The 22,075-nt window shown below is 36.2% G+C and overlaps 2 protein-coding genes across 2 annotated transcripts in view; one reads left to right on the top strand and one right to left on the bottom strand.

Annotated features, from left to right (window-relative positions):
• The window catches only part of Pect (phosphoethanolamine cytidylyltransferase), a 173,746-nt gene that overhangs the window by 45,409 nt on the left and 106,262 nt on the right, over positions 1 to 22,075 (top strand). Inside the window, exon 8 of the mRNA XM_076436343.1 lies at positions 14,310 to 14,406. The gene's annotated coding sequence lies outside the window, so the exon portion shown is untranslated. The remainder of the gene's footprint in view (positions 1 to 14,309; positions 14,407 to 22,075) is intronic.
• Dpr1 (defective proboscis extension response 1) overlaps positions 12,877 to 22,075 on the bottom strand; it is a 467,695-nt gene continuing 458,496 nt past the window's right edge. The window contains exon 6 of the mRNA XM_076436345.1: positions 12,877 to 21,408. Coding sequence (XP_076292460.1) covers positions 21,305 to 21,408 — 104 coding nt within the window. The 3' untranslated portion in view covers positions 12,877 to 21,304. The remainder of the gene's footprint in view (positions 21,409 to 22,075) is intronic.

The following is a 22,075-nucleotide window of genomic DNA, read 5'->3' as shown; positions in this document are numbered from 1 at the left end:
TTTTAAATTCTTTAAATGTTTTTACAGTTTTGCATTTAATCTACTTATTTATGTCATACATAAATGCAAAAAATTTGTAGTCAACTTTCTTATTCTTATTAGTTTTCGTATTTAATATACATTTTGTAAACAAATAATGAAACAAATTTTTCATTAATAGCACTCTTTAAATTTATACTGGCAACAATTAAGCAAGTTGTAAATAGTTGTTTTTAATTATTGATATACTGATGAATTTCATACACATATCTCCTTTCTCTCAATTAATTTTAGTTAGTACTTAAATAACTACTATGTACCACTTGATTTTCAACATTGCAATTTCCGAAATTGTTGATGGAATGACCCAATAATGAGAGGTCAAAGCTAAAAGTCAATCGATGTTCAGTAATTTTATCGTTATTGAACAATTAAATCATATCGGTGATTAAACAGATGAATATTTGGCGTTATTTCGGTGATTAATGGTGGTAATTAATATGATCCGGTTTACATTAATTTCCTACGGCCAATGAAGGATAGGTTACACTTGACGCATGATGTACGAGTTTTCATTTTAAAAACACATTCAATATACAGTTTATATTTAAATAAGTTAATTTACAATTTTTATGAGTATATTTTTCATATTATAATTTTTAAACAGACAATTAATATACCTCATTTTATACTTACTCTCAAACTCTTAAACATATTATTTTACTTTTACTGTTCTGCTATTATATTAGATAAGAATATTCGCTATCTACAAATTAGTTTAATTCAATGTAACTACATACTCCAATTAACTACAACTTTTATAAATATACCTATAGTCTCCGCGTTTAGTTAACTTCTATTTCTTGCAATCTCAATCATTCCCTTGACGAATGAAAACAGAAATTAACTATTACAGTGGGACAAACGCTTCAAACTGATTGTGGATTTGATGCATTTATCGAGAAGTGAATTTTCACGAAAATATGAGGAATATATTGAATGTATAATAAAGTTATTATTCCACTTTCATTTCTATAAAACTTACAACGAGGGAAATACATTTCGATTTATTGAAGTTTTTACGTATTAAGCGCGTAGTAGAAACATGAATTTGCATTTAACCTCTTATTAGTATGATGTACACATACTTATAAAGCAACTTCATGAGCGAGCTTAATATAACAGCTTACTGTGTTTAAAAAGTATAATTTTTATACAGAATTTATTTCAGTAAAATAATTATGTCTCATCTGAATTGTTAAATCCAATTTAGAAAGTACATACAATACAGCACATTGTTGCGAGAAAAGAGTTGTATTCATGAAACAAGAGGTCGTGGATAGTAAATAATAATCAATGTTAATCAACGTAAGTAGAGTATAGTTAATACCAGCTCTAATGTTGTGAAACAACAAAGGGCTATCAATTGCATTACGATAAAAATAAAAATCTGTTGAAACATGTCTGAACTTATTTTAGATTGACGTAACATCGAATTTTTGCTACTACAATGAAAATCGACAGTTTTCTGTATATCGCGAGAACGACTACGGTTACGTTCACCGAATCGACGATAAGATCGGCGTGATCCATTGAAGACTTGCCTCGGGATTAAAATGGGAAAGGGAAAAAAATAATAATAGGAAGAAGGTAGATTATCTTACAAAGAGATCGGCTAGCTGGTGATAGTCGATTCTGTTCGCAGCCATCACCAGAACCCGTTTCCGGTATATTCGATTTCCTGCACGCGAGTCAGGAGGAAATTGATTCGAACGATGCGCCCTCGTCGTTCCTACATTTCAAAGTTAGGCTTGAAAAACGAGTCTAGGGAAAAAGTAAATTAAAGTTCAACGCAGAACGTTTGGCGTCGAATGAGCCTCACACGTAGCATCATTCCGTTTTTTGCTTGTTTAAACGTTTCGTTAAAAACAAAATCGTTCAAGCTTCCACTAATGTGCCGACACTCAACTGATTGCTCGTTTCTCGTAATTATTTGTGGCTCATCCAGGCTCATCCAGTTGAATGATCTCTGTATGTTAAATTATTTTTTTATGACAGCAGTAGATATTTGTATTAAGAGTATATTGCAAATTGAATTCGTTTTTAATTGTAGTCTCGGGGATTTCTTACGTCAAACTATAGATGAATTAAAAAAAAAATTAATTAGCTTCAAATAGTACTAATGTAGTTTTCAACGTCTCATTTATTGTGAGCTGTTCCACAAATGTGTGCTTCGTCAAAATAAGAAGATTTTTGTTAAAGAAGGAATATTATGTACTTAATGACTTTTATAGTGAAAGTGTGCAAATTAATTTCGCGCAGAGGCCAAGATAGTGTGAATTTTTTGTATGCACATGGGAAATTTAGCGCGAATACACCGGCACTATATTCCTTTGGCTCTCAATTAGCTCTCTCACCCGAATATTTCAAATTAATCTTACACAGCCGAGTACAAAATTCCGTGTCGCTATAGTCGACCCGGAATAGACGACCTGCAAAGTGGTGTATTTTATTCCACAAATTTTTATCGATACTCGCGAAAAGCAATTCACAGCTCGAGTAAGTAACGTCGGCGACGCGGTTCACTTTTTCTGTCCATTTTTCAATTTGTCAGGCTTTCAAAAGGAATTTTTAAATACGCGAACGGTGCGTGTCCTAGTGCTTTATTGGCTCTTTTTGTGTGCTAAAACTTTATTGCATAGAATGTTTCGTATGTAGTCCTCTATGAAAATTCGCAGGCTGAGCAAAGAGGAACGTGCGCGCATCTTATGATTAGTTGTATGTAAAGGGGACAAATATTAGTGATAATAATAAAGATGCACTTTATTGCTTTGTACAGAAAGGTTAACAAACACTGGCTAGACAAAACATTATATTTTGTATTGCTCTTTGTGTGTAAATGGAGGATAAAGAGTTGTCTTTATATTACTGTAAAAAACGAAATTTTTCACTTTTTGATTAAGGTGGAGTGGGGTAAGTCCGCCCTAGTTTTTGCAAAGTTGGATTGTAAACTGGTGTATTTGCAGTCTGGTATGTAAAAACTTAACGCTCTTGATATCAAACTCTTGCTACAGTTATTACTGATGAATTAGTATTATGTACGATTCTAATTTTGCTTGAAAATTAGCATTTTAATAGGATATTGTACAAAGTGTCAACTAGGTGGCACTTGCCCCAAAAATGGGGCAAGTCCGTCTCTGAGAGTTAAAAATGCTTTCGAACCTTGTTTCAAGTGCTACGGGTCAGGAAAAGAATGATTAACAAGCCTGCTATAAAATCCTTTTTATTGCATTAAATTATATTGTTTAGTTTTATAGTTATCCATTTTTAAACAAACATGTACTTTTATGCTGAAATATGAAAGGGGATACAGTGATATTATAACAAAGTTTTAAAATCCTTTCGAACCTTGTTTCAAGTGCTACGGGGTAAGAAAAGACTTATTATCAAGCCAGCTACAAAATGCTTTTTATTGCATTAAATATATTGCTTAGTTCTATAGTTACTATAGAACTCAAAGGGCTGACTATTGGTGCAATTACCCTATCCATATTTGGTAGGTACTGTTTGAACTCTTCATCACGAGTCTGATTCGATACAGTAAGATAAGGGGATGAAGGGTGTACGGAGACTTTTTCAATTGACTGCAAACACATCAGTGCTCGAAGGTAAATTAGTACACTGATGAGAGTTCCTTCCACCTTAGCATTGGAAGCTGGTTGGGAATAGCTCTTGGGTCATTTTCTGCTTGGCAGGAAGAGGCTTGCGGTGTCTCAGCGATTCGGCTTGAGGCGGACCGGTTCCGTTTCGACTGGCGTTGGTCAATTGTATCGTCGTCGGTTAATCAGATTCCATCGTTCGATGCGTTCCAGCAAGGGGCCAGTCGTAAACGTATAGTAGATACACGCGCTGAGGAATACGGCTCAGCTAATGTAACCAGAGACTCCGCTGTTTACGTATTACGACCTTCCCCTTAAGCATGCTTGCACATCAAACGTGAAACGATTGTCTTGTATCCATTTAACGCGACTGTATGAACAGCTGCATAATTTCACAAAGAGCCGCCTCAGGAACGGTTCCTGCGAATCAATCTGTTATTTGTCAGTCATTTCACGCGGAATTAACCGCGAGCTCACGGCAGCCTGTTCTGATTCACAAGCAAATTTGTCCGCTGGTCGAACGTCAAAATTAGTCTGTCAATGTTTCTTCGGTCGCTTCGTACCGGTCCACTCTGGGAACCACGATCGAATTGATTCGTTGATTGTTTTTGCCGCGTGTTTGCTCTTTGAACTATGCGGAAACATAAAAATTTCTAATAATAATGATGGACATCATCGGTGGACTATGCACGATGGATGGCGAATGTTTGCGCATTTGTTGTATGTGTAAGTTAGTAATTTCGCAAGAGGACGTGCATATTAACACTTTGACGTCGGTCATTTATGAGTGACACGATTTTTTATCAAGCTTGAAAAACAATTGTTATCATAATCTATTAAGGAAACCAAACTTTGTTAGAATCTGCAGGGAACGAGGGTGTTGCAGAAATAATTTCTATGGTCAATTTTGTTTTTCTTTATGTATTCTGAAGTAAGATGTTCTAAGTTTGTATAAAGATGGATAGTATATGTACATTTACATCTTCTATATTGCCATAATGGAAGAATTAAGAGGTTGTTTCCTTTTATCCCCTTTTGTTCCCATTTATTAAACTTTACTACGCAATAAATTGATAAACGTTTTTTCTGATCCCTTGGGGCACCTCGACAAAATTTCACTGTTCTCATCAAGAAACCAAAAAGTAAAAACACTGTGTACTCCAAAGCCCGTTCAATATACATACAGAGTATTGGTGAAATAGCTCAACTTCGAAACATCGAGTTGTGCTTCAAAATAAACGTCGTCAAAACGCGGCTATAAAAGTTATACGTTTTACAATTAGAAGATGTCTTCATTGGGGAATTACCGCCTGTATGATAAATTCATGCAATGCTATTCTTCCTTAGAATCTATTATCAGAACTCTTTTAAATCGCAGGTATTGACAGATGTCTCTAGAATTATCTTGTTACGTTTCAATAACGCAAAGGGAGACCGAGGATTATCTGTATATTGTATACTCGAGTATAATATCGCAAGAGCGATAACGTGCTTCTATTTGTCGTTGTCGAGTGAGATCGCATGTTTAACATGTGGTGCTTCTATTGTATTTACTTTGCTTGACTCTGTAACAGCTGATAAGTTGGAACAACTCTCTGGATAACTTTTAGACAGATATGCAGCAGGGCAGTTGCTCTGTTACAGTATGAAACATCATTGAGGTGCTAACCAATAGCAAGTCGAGTCGACTACTCGCTATCGTCGTGTTGGGGAAAACGCTAACGAGGAAAAACTGTATAAGCTCTTAAATTTTGATCTTGTATTTTTTGAGCACCAGTATTTTTGCAGGTATACGTGTGAAAAGGACGTGTAGTTATGAAAATACTTTTCATATTTACAAACCAGATTTTTAGCGACGGAGTATGTATTTCGACTACATTACACGTCAGGGCTTCATTTTACCACGTTTTTACGTTTTACGTTTTTATTAGTTCGGTTTCTTGTCTGTCTGTCTGTCTGTTCGGTACAAATTTTGCAATTGATTTTAAACTAACTTCCCGATGAGCTAGAGACTTGAAATTTTAAACATAGCTCAGAACTGGATGACAATATTTAATGCATGCAATATTTAGAAAAGAAATTTTAAAAAATAGGAGATATAAACTATTAAATTTAACCGTTACACCTCCCCGTGCGACGCTCGGTATGTAGTACTTACGTGATCACGTTCAGCGATCCCCACTCCGCGCGACAGCGCTCCCTACTACACTACGCGTTCCCACTCTGACTCATCCCCACTCCACTGACTCGCTTCGCACCGAAGGGGTTCGTTTTAAATCTTACAAGTATTTTCATAGCTATTAAAAATTCACAACCACAAATTTTCAGGACTATCTGTGTGGTGTTAGGAACCTGTATGGGGCTAGGAAAACTTATTATATACTTTTTAGTCCGTTTTTTAAACATAAATTTTTAAAAAATTTATTTTTATTTAAATTATTTTATACTTTTTAGTCCGTTTTAAAAACGTGGTATTTTAAAAAAATGTATTATTTTATGATAGGGACGGGGTGATTCAAGCGTTGAAGAACCGTGCGACATGTATGAGAGAACGACAATCGCGCGGAACAGAATTCTGGCTCTTTAATTAGATGTCGCCTGGGCGTCGTTATAATCTAATTTTCAGAAGGGAGACATCAGAAGAGCCTTGCGTAACATTGCTCGTTTCGGTTCGTCGATCAAAGCGTCAGGATCGTTTCGAACGTATATGCGAGAATTCTCCCTGCTGATTTCGAATAGCAGGTCGCACGGTTAGCTAAGCACCTTTATATGCTCGCGAGCACGTAATGAGGCTACCCCTCTAACCGGTCTTAATATCGTTGTCCTGAAACAATCCTGTAACGGTGTCCTGGAGATGCGACGAACCGACCATAGAAGAGAAGGCCATGCGTGGAATCTATGTGAGACAATCGAGTCGTTTAGTAGAGGAGTGAGCAAAGTGAGCCTTCAGGATTTGAGTGTAGATCCGAATTGAATACCTCTATCGCATTTACTTTGCGTTAGATTTCGGCTAAAGGAGTACAGTATTATCCGTAACAGTCTCTACCGTAACTGTGAAAATTGTAACCACCACTAGGGGGATCCAGGATCCCCTTCGAACCAGACAAGCAGTAAACACTCTCGACGACGGAGCTAGCGAGGGTTCGAGCACTGGTGAGACTCACACTAATGCAAGAGAAACAAAAGATTGCAATTTTTCTAATGTTGAATTCCTTTTATGTAAAGTTTACCATCGTATTCGTCTCGTTTTTCTAATTGGAGCGACACCAAAAACGATATAGTTATGATCATAATTACGTGTGTATTAAGCGATTAAAATTTAGTGTTCTGAGTACTGTTTAAATATCACATGATACGATGTATATATTAATTTCATTAGAGAAACTTTTTATACATAAGAAAAATTGTTGAATTCCTCTTATTTTTCAACCGTTTAGAGGTTGAGAAGGAATAGGAATGGGAAATAAGTTGAGCGGGCTTTCTAGACTACCTATCATTTATGCTGTGTGGACGACCTCGTACTTTACAGTCATGAATTGAGGTTGAAGCAGTCCTTTGACAGCTTGGAAGCATGAAGTCTCGTAACATCACTAACATCAGCGAACTGAATGAAAAATTAGGCTACCGGAGCGATAAAGGTTGCAGCTTGTAAGGCGACTTAAAAATAACTGCATTATTTCATCTTTATTCTATATTTTTATATATAATTCCCTATTCCCTATTTAATTTTGTTAATTTCAATTAAAATTTGTCAATGTAATTTTTAACCCTCATATGCACTTCAGGAATATGTAGTGACACAAAAGATTTTAAGATAATACTTCATTCATATTATTATACTAATATCTTATTAGATTAATTTAGTACGCTATAAACTAGTTACATGTATATTCAGTACAATATGTTTGTACAAATATTTATTTACAAAATGGAGAATAGGCTTGCATCATTAATAAAAGTAGAAACAAAGTGAATTGAATTTGAAATGATTCCGTCTAACAAGTGAGTCGGAAGACAATCGCGCAGAAAGATGAAAATGGGATACCTTGTGTATCTGCGGAAAGTTGGATGAGTGAAACATCCTGACCGTTGGAATATTTTTCCAGGGGTCCGGATGCGTCGAGCCGAAGATTTCTGACCTCCTTCTGCATAGTTTATGTCTACCTTTGATATTCAAATGCATTGTTGTCGATGCTGGTATTCTTGGTGGTTGAATTGTAAAATGCGGTCGTCCACGTTCTTATTTTTACGTGTGCGACCTGTGACAGTAGAGTGTGGAGTGCTTAGGATAATATAAAATCGTGGAACGTCTCCTACATTATTAATTTCAAGTTTGATTACTTTAAAACTTATAAATGAAATTTTACTTAATCAAAATAAATTGCAAAGCGTATTATCTGTTTTGTGTCACTGATTTATTACAGATTTTGACGATGAGTTCAAAATGCGAGTCTTTAAAATAAATTTTTGGAAAGAAACTTTTAGTATTTTATTTAGCGGTTCCGAGAGAGACCAGTTGTGCTCTTTTCGAAATTTCGTTCACAAGCCATTTAGTACATAAATCAATACTTCGAACTTCTAAAAAAAAGCACAATCCGTTCGTTCCAATTTTAAAAACCTTAATCTGTTTTAAAGGATGTCCGAATAATAATAGTAGTCACCGTGCACGAGCTTACGTTCGGCTGTATAACTCCGTAACTAAGCGGATTTTACATTTCAAACCTTTTGGATTTTATTCTTGCAACTTCGAACGACCATTTAAACCTGAATTGTTAGTTAACGCTTGTTCTAAAATATTCCTATTTAGAAAATCGTAGAACTGTAGTACAAATAGCTCGCTTGACAATATAGCAAAAGAAAGAAAAAGTAGAAATGTGATTGGGATGAATGTACCAATTCTGAACGTGTTTTGTTTTTCGGGACGAAATTTTCAAAATCGGTACTGGAGCCTCAGTTTTTGTCATTTTTAATTATTGATCTTTATATGAACCTTTGTCTATGTATATAACAATATCATATACATGGATCTACAAAAAGTATATCTTAAGTTTTCATTACAGGTACTTAATTTTATTCCCAAGTATATATTTGTTTCTTGATTTGATATTTTTTCCACTTAGAATTTGGCTCAATGTGCATTGTGCATTGAATTGTCGAATTTTTCTTATGTTTCGACCGTTTCAAAGGTACGTAACTTCTTAAATGCTTCTCGATCCAAGTAATTCGCGCCGAAAGCTGATACAATCTTGGGCGGCGTTTGCCGGAATTGGGCAAAGGAAAGATATTACGTTGGTAGAAGGGAGCTCATTCAAAGGAAATTTCGACTGAAATTGAAAGAGCCACGCTTGAGCTACGCTCCGGTTTCATCCTCTTTTCCTTTTGAGCTTTCTGTTTATATTGTTTGCACACGGGACGATTTAAAGATACGCGCGATATCTCACGTATCTACAGTGAAATGAGCCCTTTGAACGGTCGGGTGCGTTGAAGCATCGCGATGCCGCAAACGCCACGGTATTCCTCGGGCTCCGATACCAACCGGGCGACAACCGTTGCTACTTCTGAGGTTCGTTATTGGGAGACAAAGTTGAACGGGTTAAATGAACCGAAAAGAAGAGTCGACGAAGTGTCGTTAACTCGGGATTTCCTTGGCTCAGAAATATTCCAGACTTCTTCAGTCTCGTTTCATCGCTTTTCTTTTTTTTTTCTCATTTTTATAGCGCAGATATCGCGACGATTTCGAGACTGTCCGCTACTGTTTAAAACTAGTCCATGAATTTTTGTTTCGTTCGCGATTCCGTTGGCGCCGACTACGATGACATTCGAAAAATTCATCGTTCGGAAAACCAACTTTCGCACACATACGAAACGAGGGCTCGTTACGAGTTTCCGCTGTTTTAACTGTCTTCCGTACCGGAGGATTTTCTACTCGCGCGTCAACCTTTTTTTAAGTTACGGTTCTTCTCGTTTGCTACTCGAAAACTTTTACGTCCCGTCTACTTAGTAAAATTGTTTGGAGTGTTAAGTCGGTGGTCATTATGAGTTCACTAGAGTTTCAGGAGTTATGTGCTGTGGTAGATGGGGTTGTGAACATTTTAGAAAAATTGTTGAAGTTCCATTTACACGAATAGCCTGCCGTGGTAACGTTACAACCAGGCTGCGGATTTTTATGAAAAATAAAAATTGAATGCACTGATAGCAAGCAATATAGGAGCAACATCAAAATTTGTTTCTTTTCTCAATCATCTCAATCAATTGAAGATAACGTGTCGATGAACATAGATTCATTTAATCATCCTACTATTTTAAATTCCATCCATTCATTTTTGTCATAAATACATATAATTCCCAGTCTTCAACGGGTTGAATGTGTAGACGAGGTTAAGGTTGTGTAAGAAGAGAGAAAATTATTGTATATTATTTATGACACGATAGTTGCATCGTAGTGCAAGGCTACTGCAAATAAAAAAGTACATAAATTAAAAAGAATTCTAGACAGTTAAATGCGGATAAAAGAGTGACAGAGTTCAGACACAACCCGTCCCCGAGGGGACGAGCGAAATTTTCGTCGGCGAACACAGTGCGCTCGAACAGTTTCGCTGTCGGGTGCTAACAGACGTCACGATTTTTATCATAATTCCGTCCTTTCGATGCGACAACGTGGGCAAGGTTGTCGAGCAGAAATTTTCTATTAAAACACGCGGCCGGAAAGGCTTTAACGAATTCGAGCTGGCAGTGTTCCGCGTGCGAAATTCGCCGCTTTACACACGAATTAGCTTGAGCGAAAGCATCATGGTAAACCCGACTCTAACTTGGCGCGTCGTCTGCCCCAAAAATTTGTTCAGCCACAGGGGAGAATCGTATTCGAGCCGCGACACTCTGTGTCCTTTCATTGACCGAGCGAAATTCAAGTGGCCTGATTAACGTTGTTAATTAAGTTCGGCCGGCAAACAATAGCAGGGTGAACGCAGTGTCGAATTTAGGATACGCCGGTCTCGAGTGTCGGTTAATCAGCATACTCCTGTCTCCGCAACCCCTCCTCGCGGAAAATGTTAAATTAGCATTCGTCACGGCCGGAATAATTAAGGTGTTTCGCCGGGAGGAAGAATATTTCATGCCGCCTACTTCGCATGTCTCTCCGTTGTCTCCTCGTACCTAGCTGCTCCTCTTTTTCTCGGTGCTTTCTACTTCATGCGTGCGATGCTTCTTCCATGGTGTTGTTTTGTTTGCCCGGCAACCTACAAAATACATACCGCCGGATATCCTATTTCCAGGAGTTTGATAAAGTAGGCCACACGATGCCGCGAGCTGTCCTGTTTTCGACACTTCTTCCTCCCCCCCCCGTGATGGCGAATTCTTTTTTAAATCGGCGTCTGCGAGCATTCTTCAAGAGTGATCCGTTCCCTTTGTCTCTGTGTTTCTTGGCGGTCGCTGCGCGTCGAGCTTGCGGACGGGGAATCGATAGAGAAATGATTCGCTCCGCTCGAAGTATATCGTACCTGGAAACGTGTTTTCCGGATTTTGCATAGATATCTATCGGATTTTTTTCGTGTAATATTGGGTTGGAAAATAAGCTCGTTCAGTTTTTGTGATTTATTCCAATGTAACAAAACCGAACGAACTTATTTGCCAACCCAATATTATGTCGTCCTGCAATCTTGATTAAAGTTTTTTAGGTTTTGCACTCTAAATTTTCACCATTTCGAAGGTCATTTTCAATTTTAGCTAATTTTATTGCAAAGATGGCAATACATTATTGAATATTAAATATTTGTTGTAAAGGTGAAGCTTCAACCTTTAAATCTACGATGGTTTCAGTCATGAATACCTTCTCAATATTTTTACAGACGTTCCAATTTGTAACAGTTTGGACCAGAAAAGGGTCTTCATTTAGTGTTCAAAGACCTGTTCAAATACTTTTGGATTCACTGTTTGTGAAAATCTGTGGTGGTAATTGTTGCAACGGAACAATTAATAATCGTCACAATTTTGCAAGCACGTCACACGACGAAAGGGTTCGCGAACCGAGGCAGGGCATTCTTAAATATCGCGAAGGGAAAGAAAAGTTCAAGCGCATCGGGGTCAAGCCTATCGATTTTCCCGACCTACGCCTTCGTTCCAGTTCCTATTACTTCCGAATCACAATCGGCCTTCTGAGTTGCTTTTAAAGTCGAAACGTCCATAAGTCCGATGCAATAGCAAATTCTTCGACCGTGTAAACAATTCTCACGATTTCTCTTCCCTCGATGATTTATTTCGTCTATGAATTTCTAGGTCCATGGAAGATTTTTATGGATTTTTATTTGCAAAGGGGACACTTACACTGGCAGAGACCTGACGTGCAACGTTGATCATAATAGATTTCCGCCCCACAACAATCACTCCAGAATGATTACATTTGCGTCCTTCGCCTGGGATGGACAGCTATTGTAGCCATTGATGTATTCCATCCTTTGAAAAATCGGCCATAGTGGTCACCTTTGAAAATGTTAATATGTAATGTAAAATATGACCTGTAAATTCTAACTTAAATACGAATATTTATTACACATATATTTTACTTAACGTGTAATATGCTTTTAAAAGGACGATAACTTTTTTAATATTGGAGCATACGACTTGGATTTTTGGAGAAGTTAGAACAATTAGTTGCCTACATGACATGGAAAAAAAATTTTGAAAAAATTGCAGTTGGTAGGAATTACAGGGGAAATACTGAAAGTTGTATTTTACTATTTTTTTATATGGACCTATATTGAAAATTTTAAGAAGACGTTTTTTTAGTTTTTCTCTAATTAGTATTCAGTAGACTGCAGATCTCTCTCTTTATGCATTTATAGTAAAATTTAGTAGGTGAAATTAAAAATTATTGAAATATTTTGAAAATTGAAGATGTCATTATATGATTTCTCCTCTTTTAAAATCATTAAGGGTAATGTAACGCGGTCGCTAATAACCCGAGATGTTGATGCGACCTTAAAAATAAACCAACCTAAAAAAAAATCATTAAGGGAAGGTATAACATTCGATTTGGTTTCTACTTCTTGCAATCGATGCAGACAATTTTTATTTTGATTAAGATCCGCAGTCTAGTAATCAGTAATGTCTGTATAGTGCAGTAAATTGTCCACTTTCGGTTCCAAACGTTATTTTCTGTACTTACCTTGCAGTGATACAATTGTAATAGAAAGCAGGGAGTATAGAGAGTTTGGAAAGGAGAAAGAATCAATCAGTCCGGATCATATGGATAATTTATTTACAAGAGTAAAACATTATGTACAAGAATGCCTCGAGAATCGTGTGAAAAGAATACATGCTAAGGGAACGTGGTAGTGGGAGCACAGTTTCAATTTACCTGTTAGTTCACGGTGTAAATTATAAGAGCTCGCAGAGTCATGTCGTTTACACACAGAAATTCCTACGTCTTATCGCTGCAACTTACGGTTTTCTTTTTGCGCCAGTAACCCTGAACAGCTACCTCTGTTCACCTCGAACTATCGCACTACCGTGGCTGAATATTCATCCATGTTTGAAATTCCTCAGACCTGTTGCCAATGCTAGACGTGCAACGATTGGAAACAACATTGTTTTCTCTTGGAGACATTGACATCTTTAATCAATTCTCTTAAAAAAACAGCGATCTACTTTTACTCAACGTTATTCTATGTGCAAAACATATATAGAATGATATAAAAAATATTTTAGTTAAAATTGAGAAAAATATGTTACGTAAATGTTTATAAAAAGCCTTAATAACATTGACCTTCACGTATATTGTATATTGTCAAGGCCACCCTTCTGAGTGATCTTTAAAAGTCTTTAACGAAATCATTTTTATAAGTATGTAGGTCTATGTTAGGTCTAAGTTATACATATAGTTACAGTAATTTAAAATCGAGATTGGAAGCGTAACCAAAATCAATAGTAATACGTCTCTTATAAAATTTAATATTTCACCAAATTACTTAAATTTTATTAAATTAAAAATATTCATATGAAATTTAATAAAATAATTTTATTGAGTAAATTCTGTGCCAATGAATTCTGTATCGCGAAAATACAGTACCTACATCAATACTGGCTCTACACATTTTAATCCATATACGGATTTAATCCATATATGTTCGCAGAGCAGTATTTACTTTTTGAAACCCTATTCTGTTTAGGCCAATTAGTGTTACACTTAATCATAATAGAAAAACTGAGGAATTATTTGGATGAATATTCACGATACAAAATTGCATTCAAATAATGCAGTCCAAGGTATCAGTTCAGGGTGACTTCGACCTTTTATCGTTAACACCTACTCTTTAGTAGAAAGTAGTTATGGGATTGGGTTTGGGTCTTAGAAGGGGGTTAATTCGGTGGAATTCGTTTTTCTACATCGACGTCTGGCCAGGTCGGTATTTGTCTGGGAATTTTAATACATTCTTCTTCTACATTTCGCTCTTCACGCACACTCTCGTCCTCATTTGTTCATTCTTCTCGCATGCTGCTTTTCATCCTCCCTTGATCACATTCGCGTTAAATAGCACACAATCAATTCGAACGAAACGAGATGATCAGATAACAGCTTACGAATTGAAACTAGACAAACGAAAATAGAAATGACAATCGTTCCATAGCACTCGAGAGAAAATTATTTACATAATCATTTTGATTCGATTGTTACAGTGTCAATTGCCTTCGAACCAAGATTTCAGTTAACCCCTTGATGTACACAGACATTCCAGATAAGTTGGGTCCGTCTTACGACACTGCACACATGGAAGTAAGTATTGCTTAATATTAACAGCAAATATTACCAACATGTCTATTATCATTCCAGCAACACATTTGTCTTGGATCTGCACCGTATACCGTATACTGTATACCGAAATTCATTGTTAAGCTTATACAAATGATAAGTTAAATAATACATAGTACAATTTCATTTAATTCGTATGTCAAGGGGTTAATATGAAAACAAAATCAATTCGCGTACTCGCCGAAGCAAATATCCGTTTCATGATTTCTTTTCGGAATTATTTCTCCAATACGGAGACGAATGTAAAATACAAGTTGATATCTCTCTTTGTGTTTTTTCCAAACACTTACTTGGATTTTGATAAAAATACAGATTTCATTCAATAAAGATACAACGAACCATAAAACACGATTTGCCTGTACATTCACCTGTTACTTGGAGACGTATCTCTTGGAATTTCGTAATATTAGAACTTCTTTTGACGAGTTTTGGCCGGAAATTCTCTTGACAATATCGTTGTAAAATAATACCAGTAAAATTCCAGTGTCCAGGGCAAAGGACAAAGAAAATCGAGTGTATAAGATCGATCGTACGAAATTCATTTATATTCGCTTGTCTCCCGCATTCCAAAACTGCTTTTGGCTTTATCAAATGCATTAAAACGAGGAAAATGACTAAATAAGCCCTCTACGTCGATTCTTCTACAATTACTGTGGATCTCGTATTAAATTTCATAGGCGCGTAATTATCTCCGTAACATTAGTAAACCTTTGTGTAATGTAATTAACGTTAGTAGGTATTATATTATGTATCAAAACAGCGGACAGGTAAACGAACACAGCAATCAATAAGTATCACCTGATTAAATAATTTAGTGTTCCCAAAGATCACAAGTAACAATATCATATTATATAATTTCGTGAATAAACAAACGAACTTTATCAATGAAATGTGAGGGTTTGAGCGTCGCTGAGGGAAATTTTCGATTATTCATGAAATGATATTTTTTTCTTATAAAAATTACGTGTAATACGTTCCCTTTTTTTAATCGCTAAAGACGAATATTTACGATACAGCTATTAACGAAAGATCGACTTAAAATATAAGGGATACTAAAGTGAATTTCCACTTTGTAGAAGAAGCTAACATTACGATTCACCTACTGAATTTTGTAACTTATTCAGAATGATTAATAACGCCTTATTCCTGCGACGGTTCTTATACGTAAAGAGTGATTAACCCTCCAGTGCACGGGTGAATAGAACTCCTCACAATGTCTGGATAGAAAAACTTTCACCTGCATTTTCATTAATAAATATTGTTCATCCGGTTCTGGTGAGGTCGTCGCTTTATCGCAAAACACTACTACGAACAAAGGAAGCGAATATATTTAAGCTATCAATTAATTTCAAGAACGAGCAACAATTTTCATTAGTCTAAACAGACCATGCACCAGAGGGTTAACTAACAAAATTCGATGGCTGTGTGATGCACGATATGAAACGTAAATAAGGTAACGAGTGTCTAAAACGTTATTCCATGAGAATTCCTTCGAGTACATATCCTTAAGAAAGTATTCATTCACGGCCTTTTAAAAGTCCATTAAAAATCAAAATCGGCGTCAATGTCTGTCCTCAGTCTCAGCGAGTGATTCGCTCCGTCCTTTCTCGCTTCATCAGAAAGTATCAAACGTGGACATCGTTCGCACACACGTAAGATTTGTTAACGCACGATCGAACGAATATTACAAATGATCGGTTCGCGGTAACGTCATTCTTACGACTGTCCATGATTCGCAGAACCGCACATCGAAACACATTTCCAAAAACACACACGAGTACACGAACGCGCGCAACTACGCCTGTTTTTCCTTTCGACCGTAATTTCTGCGTGCCATATGTCCATTGTCTCTTTTTACCACGACACTAGAGCACTGCAATCTGCAATTTCTTCCACACGTCGAACCTTGGGACACGGCGATGATGTTTTTGATAGAGTGTCTTTCTTCTGAAAACCACTACCGCGGGTTTCGCCAGTTCGTCGCCGTGGCACGCGAACGCTATAATCGGACGCGAAAGGTTTTCGATCGCTTCTTCCCCGCCGGTAAATCACGTTAAGCTGCGATCGCCGGTTTTATGCGCGAGCAATTTCCGTTGCTATTTGAGAAACACTTGTGTCGGCAAGTTAATGCTCCGTGTCTGCTGATTGGAGACAAGTGACAGTGGTTTGCGATAACTACCGCGACGGGGATTATCCCTCAGGTGGTCTCGAACGACCGAAACCTTAAGCGCCGATTAGGGGTGCAGCGCTACGGCGGATGATCCATCATTTATAATACAACCGGAGAGCTCGGAGATTCGTTGAAAAATAAATTTGAGACGTGGAATTTTATCGGTCTTTTTGAGAACGCGTCGGCTTTAGACATATCTACTCTGAAATTAGGTGAGCGTAACCATACTTTATGTTTGCATTATTCATATTTTCAATGTGGACAATATTTCCATTAACAATAAAAGTAAATGGAATGATCAAACTTATGTACGATGAAAATATTAATAGAAAAATGAATATGTTCGTGTTTTTCATACGTTTTATCTATTAGAGAAAATAAAATCTTCTTTTGCATGAATATGCAGTCCACTGATCTATTATATTAAACGATTTGTTACGAAAATTGTTGAAGCAACATATACATTTAACTAATTGGAAACAAACAATTATTTTGGTAATAACACAGTGAATTCATTGAACTGTTTAATTCACGTGTGAGAGCTCCACTGAGTATATCAATGAATTAAACCCACATTAATAACTTATAATTGATATCATTTTCGATCAGATCTAATTTCTTGTTTGCCTCACATTATTTCGAGATCAGAGTATACGCGTATCAAACGTTCTAAAATCATTTTTCCAAAAAGAATTCAAATTATTTTATATGTTTAGTTTTTTATGAAGAATCACACAGTATCATTTTTCGTCATCAATGATAGATCATCCGTAAGTACATCATGTAAGAGTACAAAATCGTGTAAATGGCTTCCCACCCACAACAAAAGTGGGTCTGACACTTTTAAAACCAGCCAACGAAGAGTTTCTTCATCGATGAGACTTCTTATTAGCGAGACTTGTTACGGATAAAAACGAATGGCAGCTTTCGAACAGCCTCCATCGTTGTCTGTTTTTCCCTCTTCGATCACGAGTCGTCACAGAAAATATCAATGTATCTACAGGCTAATACTTCTTCTGAACATACACGTAGCAATACAACTTTATTTGCTGTTAATTGATTACAATAGCGAACAAAATACTATTCAGAAACTCAACAAACTCGTTTTTCCTGATATTTCTCGTAAGTGCAGCGTCTAGTGCATTTCGAACTCTAGTGTGTTAAAATAAAGTGCGAATTCCATTACGATAAATAAGGTAACATTTTTTCTTAAAAAATTTTCTACTTTCATATTAGACTGCAGACGTTGCTTTACATTCCTTATTTATTTAAAATAGTTGAAAATGAATGACACTTTGTTCCCGTGATAAATGCTTCATTAAGATCAAAATAAAAATTTCATTAATTTATTCATGCACAATACGAATGCATGAAATCTGCAGTCTAGTCTTATCAAGATACAGTTCTCCTGATATAAATTTAGTATCAAATAACGTTAACTAATAATAACAGTTTCTCAATATTTAACAGTTTTTAATTCTTAATTTTAATTTTTGGTCATACGTAAATCTATCGAATGTTAATTACTGTTTAACATAAAGAGAATGTTCGAAGATTTTGTCTGCCATTGTAACAACAAGAAATCCACATATAGATACTGTAATATTTATAAGCGACGCAATATTAATCACCGATTAATCGATAGGTTGTATTCAAATGAACCACTGTTACCTTAATCCTCGTTTGAATAAGTGCCCCAATATCATATGCAATTATTATTAATGCATATTATATTTGAAAACATAAAACTCATTAACCATTTGTTTGTAATAATACAATAAACGTGTTTTCTTTACCATTAATTCACTATGATACATGATGCTTCATCGTTGACGTAACTACACGACATAACTTATATACAATTGTGCGTTGATATATTAATACGTCATAAAAAACTCGTACATAATCGGGTATTACATGTAATAGCACAAATTGAGCTGAATTTGTTGTATACGGATTTGTGTTTTATTTATCGGCCGTGGTAGAGATATAGTAAATTCGTAAATTAACACTCTGATGCTCATAAAGTTAGAGCATAATTTCGAAACATGCAATGCCCCGTACATACAAAAATGTTTCATTGCAAATATTACTTTTTATTGCGATGAAACGACACTTAATCATAGTTACAAATATCGTTTATTTGTTAAAAAAATAATACAATATGATAGTAAGACGCACATTAGATAGAATGCTCCAAATTTCTATATTGTTAACACAAAATTCTACTTTTAATTTTACCAGTCTATGTTTTGTTTGGAGATGGAAGATGACGAAAATTAATGTGCTCATGAATAAACAACATAGCGGATTCTCAATAGATGATTTATATTTAATTCCATTTATTTTTTGCTGTCACTTTAGAAGAATTTAATATATCTCTCTCACTAATTATAATCACGGTTTGTTATATGTAAATACATTCTTAATGTTTTACAATTATTAACTGCAGTAAAAATATATATACTTATCAAATCAATTAAACTGATATCGAAGTGAGCATAATTTGATCGTCGATGACAACTTCTGTTTAACGTATTATACAGTATTTGGCGGATTATTAACGATAGTTAATAACATAAACGATTATTAATAACGTTTAAATTTTACGTTTTTAGGTATTATTACCTTCTTGTAATTTTGTATAGACGGTCATACAAATTTTTCTGATAAAATTTTAGTGCAATTTTGTTAAAAAATATCAGCAATTCCTTCAAAGAATTTCAGAAGCTGTATTCATTGATTAACGTACAAAATTTATTATTTTCGTCTGTAATTTTCAACTTTCTACGGTAGTCCTAATTCCTGATAGATACTTTTTACCATAATTTTTCTTTTCTTGTAATTATTTAAATAATGTTTTTGTAATATTCTCTCGAATTATCTTGTTTGTTGCATTTTAGTGTTAATTTCACTAACTAATTGCATTATCAAAATATAAATTCGTACAGAGATTCTCAATCTAGACATGAAATTGCTAGAATATATTATTTGATATAACGTGTGTCTAAAATACAGAAAAACAATATTATTCATGAAATATAGGCAAGGGGAGGCTTGCTTTTTCCGAAAGCCGTAAATTTGGCAATTGACTTTAATCTTCCCAAAACTGTCAGCCGTAATTCGGAAATTTCGTCGCTGGAAAACAACATTATTTTCGCCCGAAAACTTTTTTCATCAGTGGTCTTTAATTCCCTTAAAATGTACCGCTAACATCCACCGATCACACAGCAACATTGTTCGTTCGTTTCGCCGCGTGAACTAGTTACGAAACTAGTGCACGGAACAGAAATGAAATTCGATAATGGAGTTTTTCATCCGGGATCCTTGCTTCCGCGATCTGTAACAATGCCACCGACGCGGTTTCTTCATTTTTTAGCAGCTCTGAGGCTGACAGTGCTGGCTGTCGATCTGATTCATACAATTACCGACGATTTGCTCATTTTTTGGTAACTTTAACAAAAATCTGAATCATATTTAAAAAATTGTATTCCTTGATTATATCGTCAAAATTTATTGTGAATTTATTTATCTGAAGTCACCTCAAGTTATTTGAAGAAATAGTAAATTTTATAATGCTCATCATTGAAGGCATTATACAATTTTGATTGTTTGTAAAATCTTAATTTTCAGCTAATTAAACATCCCTTTCGTTTCATTAAGACACTGTGACGAAGTACAATGAAAAAATTGAAAATTCCAGATGAAAATAATGCAATGCATGCACTGCTACGCTTGCAGTCGCTTTACCTTACCCCTTTTAACATGTAATTAGACATTTTCATTTCGAGAACAGTTGTCTGCATTGTGCAATATGAGTCTAACCAAAGTCGTATAGTAATTGACTACTTTACTGTTACAATTGACAAGCAAAAAAGAAAGTAAAAAACAGTAATAAAAGATTCCCGAAGAATGTTCGTGATCATTATCAATCAGTAGCTCGCGTTCAATGGAAAAATTGGTTCAACTCGTCCCAGAATCGGTAATGTACGCGCAGAGCTCAATGACACTCGATACCGTAATTAACTTATTGCTTCAATCATAGGTAATCCAAAGTATAATGATTCCGTGATTAGTCAGTTAATCATCTCGGTTGGTCCGATTATGCCTGTTATTTATTAAACGCAACTTCTGATTGCTCGATAAATATGATCGTTTCCCAGCGACTTTATTGCACTGCAATCACAGAGCTAATCACTAATCTGATTACAGTTTGCTGAACTCCGATCGATCCCGGAGCAATTTTTCGCATGAATTTACAATTTGTGAAATAATCAAAATAGTATAACACTGTCATCGACGATTACCTTTGAACCGAATCTCCAAAGAAACGAAAAAGGAACTCACCGACTCGCTTCTCCTGAGAGGCATCCATCGCGATGAAGTATGAGGGAACTTCTGATGATGATGACTTCACCGATGATCGCTCCTCGACATCCTCGATTGTAAATTCGAACGAGATACAAACGGGGGATAGGTTGGGGGTGGTGGTATGACTATGTCTTATTGTGTCCAACGATCCATCGAATTTCACCTAACACTCGGTTAATAAGATTCATCGTATCAAGATCCGTTCTCGCGCTCACACGCGCGCAACATGCATACATTCCATCACGCATACGCATACGCACACGTCCGTGGACAGCTCATTCGTAGACACACGCGCAGACGACACGTACGCGAACACACACATTATCTCAATTGACCCAAAAAGAAGGCGAGCATCACGAGGACCGTCTTCGATGTCGGCGAGCCTGCTGCCGTGTTTCCGTGCTGCATTGCAGCCGGGTGCTCCCCTGGAACAAGAACAACGAGCACCGGATTAGCGTCCGACCTGAACTTCCGGTATCGCTTGCACTCGAGTTTTTCGAGTGCGCACAGAGGATCGAATGAAATTACTCTAAGGCGAATTTAGACACAATCCATCAACAGTGAAAGGTGTAAAGATTGTTTTCATCCGCATTTCAGCCAAGGCGATCATCCAAAGTGACTACTGAAGGCGAATGTAGACACTTTGAACGTTCATCCTGGATAAAGTGACTTTCTCAATTAATTTCATAAACTGCAGGAGAAAATCCAATTACGCTACGCGATTAAAATACGAATGAAATAGTTTTATGAGACATGTCCTGGCGGAAGCGGCAGTCAACACTGGCATGATACAATAGTAACATACAACATATTACTAGTTCAAATAACAAATGTAGGAAAAGGAATGAGGGAAAGCATTCGGTGAGAGTGGAGGAGCTTAACAAACGGGATTGAATGTGTATGCAGAGAATGTCCTGGGCTACAATCGCATTCTTGATTGATTTCTCGATAATTGCCGCTCGCTGGAGTAATGTTCGTTGACGGGATAAGCCAGAGAATTACTGCTATCGGCTACGGGAGAACCATGATGTATACTAGATTAGATGTCCATTTCGTATAGGCAATTAGATAGTAATTGCACATAGCAGATTT

The sequence above is a fragment of the Lasioglossum baleicum genome, chromosome 13 (assembly GCF_051020765.1).
Source record: "Lasioglossum baleicum chromosome 13, iyLasBale1, whole genome shotgun sequence".
NCBI classification, from domain to species: domain Eukaryota; kingdom Metazoa; phylum Arthropoda; class Insecta; order Hymenoptera; family Halictidae; genus Lasioglossum; species Lasioglossum baleicum.
The sequence above is the reverse complement of the archived record's forward strand: the minus strand, read 5'-3'. Positions and strand labels throughout refer to the sequence as shown.